At 56.6% G+C, this 13,578-nt stretch overlaps 1 protein-coding gene across 3 annotated transcripts; it reads right to left on the bottom strand.

Moving 5' to 3' along the window:
• Window positions 1–667: 667 nt before the first annotated feature.
• On the bottom strand, window positions 668–11,744 carry CX3CL1 (C-X3-C motif chemokine ligand 1). 3 transcript variants are annotated; one of them, XM_057713265.1, is made up of 4 exons: window positions 11,549–11,729; window positions 8,604–8,687; window positions 5,790–5,910; window positions 668–3,855 (listed from the first exon to the last, which is right to left on the bottom strand). In XM_057713265.1, the coding sequence occupies exons 1-4, from the start codon at window positions 11,616–11,618 to the stop codon at window positions 2,772–2,774; spliced, it is 1,359 nt and encodes a 452-aa protein (XP_057569248.1). In that variant the 5' UTR covers window positions 11,619–11,729; the 3' UTR covers window positions 668–2,771. The 3 variants fall into 3 exon arrangements, with proteins under 3 accessions (XP_057569248.1, XP_057569250.1, XP_057569249.1); XM_057713267.1 differs by lacking the exon at window positions 8,604–8,687 and having other exon boundaries at window positions 670–3,855; window positions 11,549–11,744; XM_057713266.1 differs by lacking the exons at window positions 5,790–5,910; window positions 8,604–8,687 and having other exon boundaries at window positions 671–3,855; window positions 11,549–11,678.
• Between the last annotated feature and the right edge of the window lie 1,834 nt (window positions 11,745–13,578).

Genomic DNA, 13,578 nt, shown 5'->3' on the forward strand with positions numbered 1-13,578 from the left:
AGGGCAGCTTTTTTATGATGCCACCTCGGGCACCGGAGGTTCGTACTTGGGCCATATCTACGAGCACCCAAGTCCCTTGAGGATTAATCCCTCTTCCATCTTTATCTGGACCAGCAATGAGTCAAGGCAGTAAAGAGGAAAATATGGCCCAGTTTCTTCCCGTGGGTCTCTAGATCACTCATGGTGATACCAAGGCCCCCAAGATGGTGGTTTAGTAGGCATGGGGGCAGGTGTCACTTCATAAGGGATTCTGATGCCTGCCAGGGATGGGAGCCACTAGAAGTCTCACACCTGATTTTACACATGGCCCAATGTCACACACCTGGGCAGAGCAGAGCCAAGCCAGAGGCTCAGCCCTCCTCACTCCCATTCTCAGTGCCCCTTCTCCTGCTCACTATAAAGTTCCTGCCCCTCTGCCCCAGGGGTCTCCAGTGTTCCCCAGAGAGCCTTTTGGTTTTTTGTTTGTTTCTTTGGTTGGTTGGTTAGTTGGTTGGTTTTTCCGCAGCGCAGTATATGGGACCTTCGTTCCCGGACCAGGGATGGGCCTGTGGCCCCTGCAGTGGAAGTGCGGAGGCTTAACCACTGGACCACCAGGGAAGGCCCGCTTTCCCAGAGGGTGTTGGTCCCCCCTTTGTTCCAGCTTCCCAGAGGCTGTGGTTGCTGGGCACACCCTAGGAAAAGCAACTTTATTTGACTCACAAGACTTTTCAATTTTATTAGTAAAATACAAAATGGCACAGACATTGGTGATGGGGTTGGAAAAGCAAAAGGATCAACCAACTCCTTTCAGAGTCCTTCCCAAATTGTCTTTGACCCTGTTCTGCTCGGGGGAGTTCACAAAGTCCGTGGAAGGGGGAACCCACTGTCCTCAGCTGCTTTCTCACAGAGGGGAGCCCCTTCTTGCGTGCCCCACCCCCTGAAGGCTCCCAGACAAAAGGAGCCCAAAAAAGTGCATTCAGACCTGCTGTCCTCCTCTCTGAGCTGTCAGGTGCCCCCAACCTGAGCTGGGCCCAAACATCCTGTGCCAAGCCCTGCGGGGAGCGCAGGAGAGCCAGGCGGGCAGGGGAACACAGCTTCCTTCTCTCTGTGGACTGGAGCCCTGTGTGCTTCCTCTCAGTCTACAAAAGAGCATGTCACCTGAACCTGGGGGAAGCCCAGCCCACGGGAGGCTCTCTGGTGGGGGGCAGAGAACACCTTCAGAGACAATCAGAGGGAGGTGGGAGCTGCCACCAGGGACCCTGATGGGTGAGACTGGCAGGTCCAGCTCTGACCATGGGGCGCTGGCCAGCCCATTGAGCCTTCAGCTCCATCCAGGCCTGCTCCGTCTTCAGTGCCGAAAAGAGAACCTCTGACTTCATGCCCACAGCTTCCCCTCCCCTGCCGGTCCCTCCCCACAGGACAGAGTCCCCTTCAGAAATAAACACGGGAACCTCAGGTTTCCATGGTGGATTCTGATCTCACAGAAAACGTCATGGAAATTCCTGGCCATGCCTGCAGTGGAGGTGAAGGCGCGGCGAGAAGATCTCAGAGTACAGAGAACAGTGCTTTTGGGGAGTGAGAGCTGGGAGAGGAACCCAGGCCGCAAGAAAGAAAGAGAAAGTGCTGGACCTGGGTCCCTAACGAAGGAGCAAAGGAGCGTGGCTACAGCCCGCAGCTGCTCCCCAGCTCATCTCTCGGAGCCTGCAGGCCTCCCTTCCTCCTTCAGCCTGTCACTTGGCACTTGGTGGGCTGTCTCAAGGCCGGCAGGGGCGGGGGGTGGGGGGCTTCGAAGTTGGTCTCTGCCCCTCAACTACCCCAGCCTAACCCCACCCAGAGGGCCCACAGTGCTGACTCTCTCCAGCAGGCCAGGACCCCCAGACCACAGCGTCCACGGACATGCCTGTCTCATCGATTGGTAGAGACCGTCTCTGCTGGTGAAGGTTGACAGGCTGCACCCAGTCTGCAGAAAGGGGTCTCTGGATCAATTAGCGATGCCTGCCAGGGGTACAGGTTATTGCCACGTATCTGCCATCCCTCCTCCCTTTCACAGATGGGAAATCAGAGGTACGAATGCCTTGATGGATTGCTGGTGGGCCTGGGACGAGACCCCCAACCTGCACACGCATAGTTGGTGTTCCTTCACAGCACAGACGGGGAAGGGTGGAGGGCAGGAATCAAAGCCACCGGATAACTTCATGTCCCAGTCTCATGATGCCTACCGAGGGCAGATCCTTCACTGGGAGCCGTCCCAGGAAACACCACACTGGCCTCATGCAAGAAAAGACAGGTCCCCGGCTGGGGTATGGGGTCTGTACAGGGGGCAGGGGAACTAGCACCGCAGGCAGCGGGGGTGACTGGCAACCGCAGTGGGACCAGGAGACACGATGAGGTCTGAGGGCGTGGGCAGGAGGGGCCTGGCCAGAGGCTCGTTTGTGAGATGGGATGACCGCGGTACCCGCAGGGGGTTATGGGTCAGAGGGGCTGGGCGTTCTGTAAATAATTGTTCACTGGGCCTGGCACGGTATCTAAGGGATGCCCTAACCAGCCAATAGCAGAGGGGAGTTTTCTGACTGGGGACATGGGAGTGAGTTGTGGAGGCCACGCCCTCTGTCCACATAGGTCACACATGGTCAAGGGTGGCCTCCAGGAAGTGAGAACAGCCCCACCCGGAGGATCCCGCCTCCTTTCTCCAATCATGCCAGCTTCGGCCAGGCCCTTGGGTGAGGGTGAGGGTGAGGATGGGGGGCCCCAGGCAGCGGAGGCGAACAACTGGATGCAGGCAGGTGGGCAGCTCACACTGGCACCAGGACGTACGAGTTGCTGCTGCAGCTCCGGGGCACACAGCGAAGCCCTTCCACCATGTCCTCCCCCATCTTGCCCGAGCAGCCCTGAAGGCTCTGGTAGGCGAACATGGCCACCCCCAGGCAGAAGAGGAGACCGAGGAAGGCCAACAGCCCCACCGCCTGCCTCCGGGTGGCTGCCTGGGAGTCGGGGATGGGAGTGACGAGGACACCGAGCCTCTGGGGGTCCACAGTGGCGTGAATGGACTCCTCAGCCTTGGGGGACCAGCTGCCCGAGGCCAGTGCATCCGTGATGGGGGCTTCTTCGGAGGATACGCGGACCACAGAGACATCAGACACGCTGCCGGGCCCCCTGAAAGCGTCCGTGTGAGCTGCAGTGGGACTCGTTTCTTTGGCCCCTAGAGAGTTCTCTGCCGTGGGGTCCTGTCCCTTGGTCCACACAGGTTGGTCTTCAGGCCCAACGTTGTCCTCTGAGACTGCGTACGAAATAGTGGGGGCCTGGGTGGAGGGGGCCTGGGTGGAGGGGGCCTGGGTGGGGAGGGTCTGGGTGGAGGGGGCCTGGGTGGGGAGGGTCTGGGTGGAGGGGGTCTGGGTGGGGAGGGTCTGGGTGGAGGGGGTCTGGGTGGAGGGGGCCTGGGTGGAGGGGGCCTCAGAGGCTTTCCCCTCAGACCCGAGGCCTGCCCCAGGTCGGTAGGCAGTAGAACTCTGCCAAGACGTGGCGGTGGTGACGGCAGCCGTGTCGAAAAGCTCAGTTCTCTCGGGCCCTCCGTCCGGAGCCTTTGAAGTGCAGGGGGACCTGGTCCCCCTGGAAGCAGCCACTTCTGGCGGCAGCTTTGTGGAAGTCCAGAAGGCCCCCTGTGCCTCCTGGCTACTGTTTTCCCTTGGGAATGTGGTCTCTGAGACTGCAGACCCGGCCATCCCCCTGGTGGCTGGGGTGGTCGTAGGGGCACCCCCGCCGACCTGCTTCTGGAATGTGCCGCCATTCCGAGCCTTGCTGTCTAGGTGATTCATGGCGTCCTGGACCCACTGCTCCTGCGGGTCAGCACAGAATAATTTTTGCCTCTTGGTCTTTAAGCTGCAGGGAAGGAAAACAAGGGACCTAGTGATGCCCAGATGCCATGTGGAGTCAGGGTATCGCGCATGTGCTCTGCAGGTGAGCAGACCTGGCTGGAAATCCTGCCCCCACCACTTCCTAGCTATGAGCTGTGAGCCTCTTAGCTGGGGCAGCTCAGCGTATGGTCACTTGAGAACTGGAAAGAGAGCCCTACCTTCCGCAGGGTGACCAACCGTCCCAGAAAAACGGAGACCGAGGGGATTCTCAGGATGTGGGTCTCTTAGTGAAAATTCCAGCAAACTGAAACAAGTTGATCACCCTACTTCTGTGTTATTGTAACAAATGAAAATGATGTAAAGCACCTGGTTCAGAGGAGGAGACCAGCAAAATGATAATACTGTTAATAATAATGTCATTAACCTGAAGGTGAGGGCTCTGGGCTGTGAGTTTTCTGATTGGGAAGAGGGGTCCTCGGTGTTCTCTGCCACCATGTAGAAGACTGGCAAGTTTGGTGGCGGGGCCTCCTCACTCCAGAAAGGACTCAGTGACATAACGTCCTCTTCCTCCTCTCCCTCAGCTGGATGCTGCCCTCTGGACCTCTACGCTCCTCTCCGAGTGTGTATCCTCAGGTTGAAAGGGCCCCTAGGGGGCTACAACCCTGTAGATGGTGGCCCTGCTGGGACCCTGAGTGCCATCCAAATCTTGAGCTTCCTCTGAAGCTGCATGTGGCTGGTTTACTGCAGAGACCACGGCTCAGAGCTGGCGGGGACACTTGCTCCATGCACAGCCTGGGCTAGGCACGTTGCCTGGCTAAACTTCACACCCATCCTGCAAGATGGCTACCACGTGCATCCCCATTTTACAGATGAGAAAACCGAGGCTCAGAGAGGTCACTTAAATGTGCCTGGCTCCGGTATGCTAGGAAGCCAGAGAGGTCCAGAGAGCAAGCATGACCCAGTACGCCCCACAGGCGCAGTGCCGCCCCAGTGCCGTCATCGCCTCTCTGGAATGTCCCACTTCCCCTTCGCCTAGAAAATAGAAGCAAATATGTGGGGGCGTCTGGGGGAAGCAAGTCTTGACAGGTGAGCAGAGAGGCCAGGCAGTAGCACACTTGCTCCTGTTAGAAACAATCAATGGGAGGAAGTACAACTTCCTTCAGCTGAGCCCCTACTTCGAAGGTCCGCTGGCCATTTCCTGTCGTCAGGACACAGGGTCTGGCTGAGTCTGGCTGAGGCTTTAGGAACGAAGGTGAGCCCAGGGGAAAGGCCTCAGGGCTGGGCGGCTGGGCAGTACCCAAAAGGGACCCCAGAGGAGCAAGCAGTCAATCTGGCGAGGGGGCCCAACAGCCGGAGGAAAAGCTGGCTTGGCTGGACCCCTTCCCAAAGTCTCAGAGGGATTCTATTTCCTCATCTGTCCAGTGCAGATAATAACCTTGGCCTCTCCTATTGTCAGCAGCTTCTGGGCACCCTGCCAAGCACTTTAGTTTCATCTCCATTCATCCTCCCCAAACTACCCATTTTACATATAACGAAACTAAAGCGCAGAGGATAGGCAACGTGACCAGGGTCACCCAGTCCGTAAGTGGTGAAGCCAGGATTTGCACCAGGTCTGTTGGCGTCTGGCGCCTGCCCTTCCAGAGCACCGAGTTTTCATCCCCCATGAAATCCAGCAGGTTCGAGTGCTGCTTAAAACACCCTTTGGCCCAGAAGGAATTATCACCCTGGGTGGTTTCTCCAGGCCACGGCCGTTCAGGAAGCCACGGCTCACCCTTGCCCTATGGCACAGATATCACGGTTGGCAAGGAGGCCAGCAGGTCAGGAGCAAGGGGAGCATTTGCTGAGGCCCTTGGCCAGGAGCCCAGGTTGGGGTGACAGGATGTGGACACGGATTAGCAGAGGCCAGGACCACCCCCGGGGGCCTGAAAGGAAGGCAGAAGCCGAGAGGGCAGTACCTACATGATGGCCTGCTTGTTGCATGATTCTTGATTTCGTTGGTAGTGAACTAGAAGATGCAAGGGGATCTTCGTGGTCATTCTGCTGCATGTGATGTTACACTTCTTCACACCATGTTGCTGTCCTGAGCCCACAGAGGCCCCCAGTCAGCAGGACTGTCCGAGGGCATCTGGTTTCTCAACCCCCCGCCAGCTTGCCCCAGCCGCAGCCCCCCCAGCCAGAACGGATGCCCCACACCCCTGACCTCAGCTCCCCGTCCCCTGCCAAACCTCTCTATGCCTAAGCTTCCCCGCCTGTAAAATAGGGACAGCAACAGAATCTGCCTCATATGGTTATTGTAAGGATTGATGGAAATGAATTCTTACCTATAAAGCTCTCGCTGCCTGGCACATCATGTTTAATTTTAAAAATTAAGCTGCTGTAGTTGATTCGCCAGGGGGAAGAGTGTGAGACTGACCAGGGTCTGCCTGAGGTTACATAGCCAGCAAGTGAGGGAACAGGCTCACCTGCCAGGCCTGGGTCCCGGACCTTCTGGGGCCAGGACGCTGCCCTGCCCCCAGCGCGCTCTGTACTCCAGTAAGTCACCTGCTCAATTATCTCTCCTCCCAACCATAGCCCATCCCTCCCTCTCGGCCTGATCCATATTTACGGATTTCCACAACCTCCGGGACACATGCAGACCTCTTCCATCCACATCCCACGTGTATACCTTATGACACATACACACATACACTACAGCAACACACGCGATGACACGCATGTACACTCCCCACCGAAAAAGCACATAAAGGCATACATGCAACCAGGCAGACATAGAAGATAATAAAAAGTTTTAAATCTATAAGTACAACCACTTTCTAAGGAGTGTGCTGAGTAGCTGAGCCTTTGTTCTGCCATTAAGAGCCAAGATGAGTCTGGAAACAGTTGCTTAGAGGAACTGATGGGCCATTTGGATCCCCAGGGCAAGCTGGGGGAGTGGGAGGAGGAGGAGGAGGAGGAGGAGGAATGGAGATGGGGTTGTGTGTGGTGTGGGAGCAGAGTGGGATGGGCGGGAGGCCTGCAGATGGCTGGGTCCCACGTGGAGCCAGACAGAAACCCCAGGACAGAGGGACGGTGACTCGACAGACAGTTGAGAACCCAGATATTTTACAAGGGTGAGTCAAAAACTATCCACACTCTGGCTGTGCGGCCAATAGAAGTTTTAGTACAACCAGAGTACGGATGATTTTTGACTCAGCCTCGTATATAAACATTCAAAGTGGTTTGCACTGCATTTCCACCTTCCCCTAAAATCTCCAGCAAAATTTACTCTGCCTGGTGTAAACTCGAGAAGGGTAGGCAAAAAATGAGGAAGAGCTTAAGTTTCAAATCTGGGTCAAGGTCATATGCAGCCGAAGCATGACCCCGGAGGGTTTTGCAAAAATCTAGAGGCCAGAACTTTCAGGGCAGCGGAGCTGAGAGAACAAACTTATTTAGTTCTGCAGAGCTGGGGAGGCCCCAGGTGACCCCCAGGCTCCACCAAAACACACATAGCTCATGTACAAATACTTAGTGTATGTGGACATGCAAACCAAACACGCTCTGCCTTCCCAAATACAGGGCACACACACCTTCTAGAATCTGCTGCCGCTTTTCCCATCACTCCCCTTGCCTCAGCCTGCCCTGACTTGTGGGAAGAGGGGTTCAGGGCTTTCAGGGTGGGTCTGGGCCATTAGGGCCAGTAGCTCTCGAGGTGGTCAGGGGAGCTCCCTGCAGCGGGTCCCTGAGTCACTGGCCCCCTTTCTGAGGAACCAGGATGTGAAAGTCGCCCGATCACCCTCCTTCTCCCAGAGCGGGACCTCGGAATGACTCAGCTGCAGCCTCCCCAGGTCCTGTTGAGTAGAGCCAGGTGCCGCCCCCTGAACTGGTGTGCCAGGTGACTTCCGGGGGAATCCCCAGAAAAATGGTGTCCCTGGATGACCTGGACCCAGGGGGAGGCTCCCCACGGGGCAGGAGGGATAAGCCAGGGAAGGTCAGTTTGCTCTTCTGCCTCCATTTCCACTGCCCACCTCCAGGGCTTAAAGAGCCACAAAGGCAGCCTGTCCCAAAGTCTCCACCCTCTGCCGTGGTTCTCAAGTACCATTCAGATGGCCTTGGCCAGGCTCTGTTCTTGGTTCTGCCTGGGAAGCTTGTGTAACTAACTGAGGGGGCTTTTTTTCTCAGAACTGAGGTTTTCTTTTCTGTAACTGGAGACAATGTCTCCACCAGCCAGTCATCTATTACCTGCCATATGAGTGTCAGGATGACAGTGACCTTGTATGTCTTGGTGTCACAGTGTTTCCCAGCATCAAGCATAAGGTGGCTATAAATATTCATTGGATGAAATAATGTCTCAATCTACTTATCCCTCCACCCACCTCCCTATCCATCTATCCATCCATCCATTTATCTGCCCCTTCTTGTCAATCCTCTATCCGTTCCCTGTCACCCACCTGTCTACCTCCCACCCATCCCTGCTCACCTGGTCCATCAAACTGCCCGTGCCCTACTCATCCATCTACAACCTGTCCATCCCCTACGCATCCTCCACTCCCTTCATCTACCCACCCCTCCATCTCTCACCAGCCCACTCACACATCCCTCAGCCAGCCAGCCATTCACCCATTTCCTAATTTATCCAGCACTTGTTTGAATTACTTTTGAGTATCTACAAAGGCCCAGGCCCTCTCATCCTTAAACTGGAACTCCTTCTCCCAAAGGTGCTGGTGCTGAACTTGGAGTGAGTACCTCAACACTATCAGATCGCCATGTTTACTCAGTCAACCAACAAATACTGACCTGCCACTTGCAGGGCCCTGTGAGGAGCAGAGGGATGAACGAGGCCCAGCTCTGCCTTTGGAAGTCTCCCAGTCTGATGGACAGCTAAGACGTAACCACAAAATATCAGAGCTTTTCGTAGTAGAGCACTTACTGTGTATTGGACCCTCTGCTCAGTGCGCACACATCTGCTCTCATTAATTCCTGCAAAGGGGTTATTTTTATCCCGATTTTAAAGATGCAGAAGCTGAGAATCAGAGAAGTTTAATGACTTGCCCAAGGCCACACAACTGCTTAGTGGCAGATCTGGTTTTCCTCCCAGCCCTTAGACATCCACTGTTCTAGGCGGCCTTAAACGCCAGGTAAAAACACCATGTTCCAAAACAGACCCCAGATATGCCAGGGTTTACATGAGGGAGAGATCACTTTCAACTGCAAGTGAGCAGGGCGGTTTCTTGGAGGAGGTATACATTAGGCTGGACCTCAAGGACCATTTGGACTCCAGACAGACAGGAAAAGACAGGAATGTTCTGGGTCTCTGGGTCTTTGGGTGTCCTGGACGAGTCACTTAGGTTCTCTGAGACTCCATTCTCCTACCTGTCAAATGGACATGATAATACCTGCTTCATAGGATGGTTGTGAGAATAAAGTTTTTAAAATACCTGGACCCTTAGAGTAGGGTTTTCTCAACAGCAAACACCACTGACATTTTGGACCACGTAGTCCTTTGTTGTGGAGGCTGTCCTGTGTACTGCAGGACGTTTGGCATCATCTCTGGCCTCAATGTACTAGCTGTTTGAGCATCTCTCAACCAAAATGTAACAACCAAAAATGTGTCCAGAGATTGCCAAATATCTCCTTGGGGGCCAAATGCTGCACTGAGGACCACTGCCCTAGAGACACCCACACAAGGAAGACATACAAAATCCTAACCAAAGGAGAAATAGAGAATTTTAACTTAAATTCGACTTAGGCCTGGATCTGACACTCTGGATTTATCCTCCCCTGCCTTCCCCACCCACCCCCACTGCTAATCAGGGGGGCAGACGACAGCAGCTTAATTCGGATTTTTTTTTCTCTTTCTTGTCAGAGCTTGAGTGGGAGTGAATGCGTCAGTGCTTGGGGAGAACAATTCACGGCTCTGACTTGTATCTGCAGGTTTGTTATATAAAGCAGAGGAGCCTCCTGGCGGACACAGCCCCGCAAACCCACATTTGGGAACTGACGCAGCCACCCTGCTCCAGCCGGGGCAGTAGCCACGAAGACCCCAGCCCTTCCCCCTCCCCCTACCCGGGGCCTCTCTGGCTTGTGGACCACTCTCTAGTCCTGCAGGGCCTCCAGGGGGGCTCTCAGAGCCACAAATGTCAGCGTGGCTAAGGACTTCCAAGATGAGCCTGGCCAGGTGCCCAGTCTTAAAGGAGGAGACGCTGAGGCTCAAAAAGGTTGAAATAATGTGAGTATCTCCCAGCAAAATGAGTGACCAAGATTAGGGCAGGAACCTATGATTTTGAAGCCTTGGGCTGTTGGATAGAGCATCCAGAGTCCCCCCAGGGTCCCCTCTCCATCTTAACATAGAAGACCCCCACCCCCAGCTTAGTATAAGTAATCCTCCTCCTCCCACTTCCAAAGTGTCCTCATACGCACTGGAGCCTCATCACACGGAGGCAATAGCTATATTTAAAGGTGCAGCAGCTATATTTAAAGGTGCAGCAGCTGGCACCAAAGAAGGAAAGACCCCCCCCCACCCAGAGTAACGGCTGTGGCAAAGCAACCTCCACCTGACTCCTCATCTTCCAGTACTCACTATCCCCAAACACCTCGAGGCTCAGTGTTCAAGCCCAGGAAGCAGGAAGACCAATGGCACTTGGCCTAGACCACCCCACCTGCCTGCTCTCTGCCCCACTGGCGAGTTTTTCCTACACAGAGGGACTCGGGGGACAGTTTTTTCCATGGAGGTGTCCTGGAAGCTGGAGACTGGCTCTCATTTTCCCAGACTGGCTGTGTGCCCTAAGGCAGCCTCCCCCCTTCTCTGAGCCCCAAACAGCCCGATGGTCCGGGTATCCCCTGAGGATGGGGCTGACTCAGATGGTTCTTGAAAGCAATGAGATGCACAGAGGTGATGAACACACACCCACAGTCTCTCCTGCCCCCAGTCTTACCCTCTCCTGCCCTACTTGCTGGCTGTGCTTCCTCAGGCCAGTTTGTAAACCTCTTTGGGCCTCCATCTTACTCAGGTCGGGTGGGATGGGTACATCATGCCCTAGCAGGTCCCAGGCTCCAGAAAGCAAGGGACTGGAGGCGCAAACAACTTCTAAGCTATGCTTGGAGAGGAAGACAATATCACGGGGGAGACACAGGCAGAGGGATTGGGGGCTACAGACCACAGCGACAGTGATGAGCCCAACTCAGGAGCTGCAATGACCTTGACCTCTACTGGTCCTGGGCCCCTACTCCTGGGGAGGCCTTGAAATCAGAGCAGGAGAAAGTCCTGACTGTGGCTTGGCCTAGGGCCAAGCTGAGACTCAGGAGTCAGGGCTGAGGGTTACATATTAACCCTGGGCAGGGAGACCAGCCCACAGTCGGCCAGGACTCCCATCCCAGAGCCCACGGATAGCCTCCTCAAGCTTCCCACAACCCCCGCCCTCCTGGCGCCCCTGTACCTGGCATCTCGTGCTGCCCACACCACCCCTCCGCGCTGACACGCGGTCACCACTTTGCTCACTGGGCCGGGAAGGGACCATCTCTGGAGACAGTAAATCTTCCCGGCCGGAGGGGCAGCCCTGCGTCTGGGACCGCCACCAGGGAGGCAGGCACCCAGCCCCCGCCAGCATATCCATCAGGAAGAGGCTGCCACAGATCTCAGCCTTACAGGGGCAGGGTCTGGGGGCCCCGATGGCAGGCCAGAGGGGCAGAGGTGGCGCCGGGGGCTCCCCCAGCGCGCTCGTGCCTGAGTCCACCCCACTCACCGGCCAGTAACAGAAGGAGGTGGTAAACGGCAGCCGCGCGGAGCAGCCACGCGAGAGGTGGGAGAGCCATGGCCGAGGGCAGGCAGGGGCCGGGCCGGGGGCCGGGGCGGGCGGCAGGGGCCCTGGTCGTCGTCGGAGCCGGTGCCGTCCCCTGGCTGCCTGCGCTCTGCTGCGATTTATAATGGGGCTCCGCCGCCTCTGCCTCCGCCTCCAGCCCCACAGGCGGCAGGCAGGCGGTGGGGGGGGAGGGGTAGGGAGCGTGTGCAGCGACTGGATTCCTTTGGATGTTGCCAGGAAACTGAGCGGGCTCCCTGACTCTGGGGGAGGGCTCATGGCGGGGGGTCCTGGGCTGGCTCCTCATACGGGGACCTGCCTAGGAGGCTAGATGAGGCCTGCTGGGGTTCAAAGGGCCTCCTCTCCTCCCATCTGCTGGGGCCACCTTCCTACTGGGAGCTGGCACACGCCCCATGGTCTAAGCTGCTGCCCTAGCTCCTGAGTGGGCAGTAAACACAAGGACAGGGGACGAGAGAGTGCTGACTCCGGGCAAGCCAGGGGGACTCAGGGCTCCACCAGCCTGGGTCTGACAACGTCTCCTGTGGTCTGGGAGGTAGCTGTCCCGTGCCAGGAAGGACCTCCAACCCTCATCTTCTAAAGCCCCAGCACCTGGGGGACTTCGTTCATCGGAGTATCCCCCGAGGCCAGCATGGAGCCTGGCAAAAGAGCTCAGTGCAGCAGACGCCTGCTCAAAGAAGGACCCAGCCCAATTTCATAGCGACAATGGGGAAACTGAAGCCCACCGAGGGGGCACAATCATGCCAGTGCAGAGACAGCATCAGAGCGGAGAACCCACCTCCTGCTGCCACAGAGAACAGTAGGCGTGAGCAGGGCATGGGCAGTTCAGGACACAGAAAAGAGCCCTGGCCTCCCCGCCTCCAGTCCCCCTACCTCATCGTGAGCCCTGGCCTCCCTGTGAGCCCACGGGAACAACATGGCTGCCAGCCTCACCCCTGGTAACTCGAGGCCTCTCGGTTGTGCCTTGAAAAAGTCCTGCCCCTCACGGGGCCTCCATTCTCCATCTGTACGAGGAGGGAGCTGGGCTCATGCACGGAGGGAGCTTTGCAGCTCTGCCTTTCTAGGTTCTCTCTCTGTTAGAGCTGGTGACAAGAGGACCAGGCACGGTTGCCATCAGCTCCCACCAAACTGGTAGAAGCACTTGCTGGTATGGATGGGTGCAGCACTGGTATAAGTGCAGCTGGTATGAAGGGCTGCTTTTATGGCTGTCTTCCCTGCAGGCAGTGGCAATAATGCCCAAGACTCTAGAAGAGTCTAGCAGGAGCCTAGCTCAGTCTGGGACAGGAGTTAACTGTGAACCCACTCCCATCTAGGCGACTCTGGGCTGCCAGCCAGAGCAAAACCAGTCTGTCTGTGAGCCACTGCTGCAGGCTATGGGGCCAGTCGGTTTAGGCTGGGCTGGGCAGAGGGGTCTTAGCTCCCAAGGCCAGGGCACGTCTCTCTCACCCAGAGCTGCCTAGGGTGTGGAGCTAGGAGGCTGGACCCTCCTTGACAGGGAGGAGTGCCCCGGCACTGGCCAATGTCCACTCAGGCTCAGAGAATCTGTCCCAGCCCACGCAGATACAAAGCTAGTTAGCCTCACATCCCTCGGTATATAGCTGGGGAAACTGAGGTCCAGAGAGGGACAAGAAGTGATACAAACTGAAGTCCGAGGCTCTTTCTGTTCTGCCCAAGTACGAGCAGACCAAGAAAAGAGGCAGAAGGAAGAGGAGGAGGAAGAGGGGGGGAGGGGACAAGTGGGGGAGGGGATAGGGAAGAGGGAAGAGGGGAGAGGCAAGAGGCAGGTCCTGGGAAGCCCCACACTTCATAAAGGACGAGAGCCGGGTTGGGCCAAGCATTTGGGGGTAGAGACCCTTGTTCCCTTGGCCCCGGACTGTGCTCCAAAGAGGATTTGGAAAGCCAGGGCTTTGGGATCAGGTGATTCTGGCTCCGGCACTATCTCTGTGTGATCTTGGGCG

This window comes from Hippopotamus amphibius, chromosome 16 (assembly GCF_030028045.1).
Source record: "Hippopotamus amphibius kiboko isolate mHipAmp2 chromosome 16, mHipAmp2.hap2, whole genome shotgun sequence".
NCBI lineage: Eukaryota > Metazoa > Chordata > Mammalia > Artiodactyla > Hippopotamidae > Hippopotamus > Hippopotamus amphibius.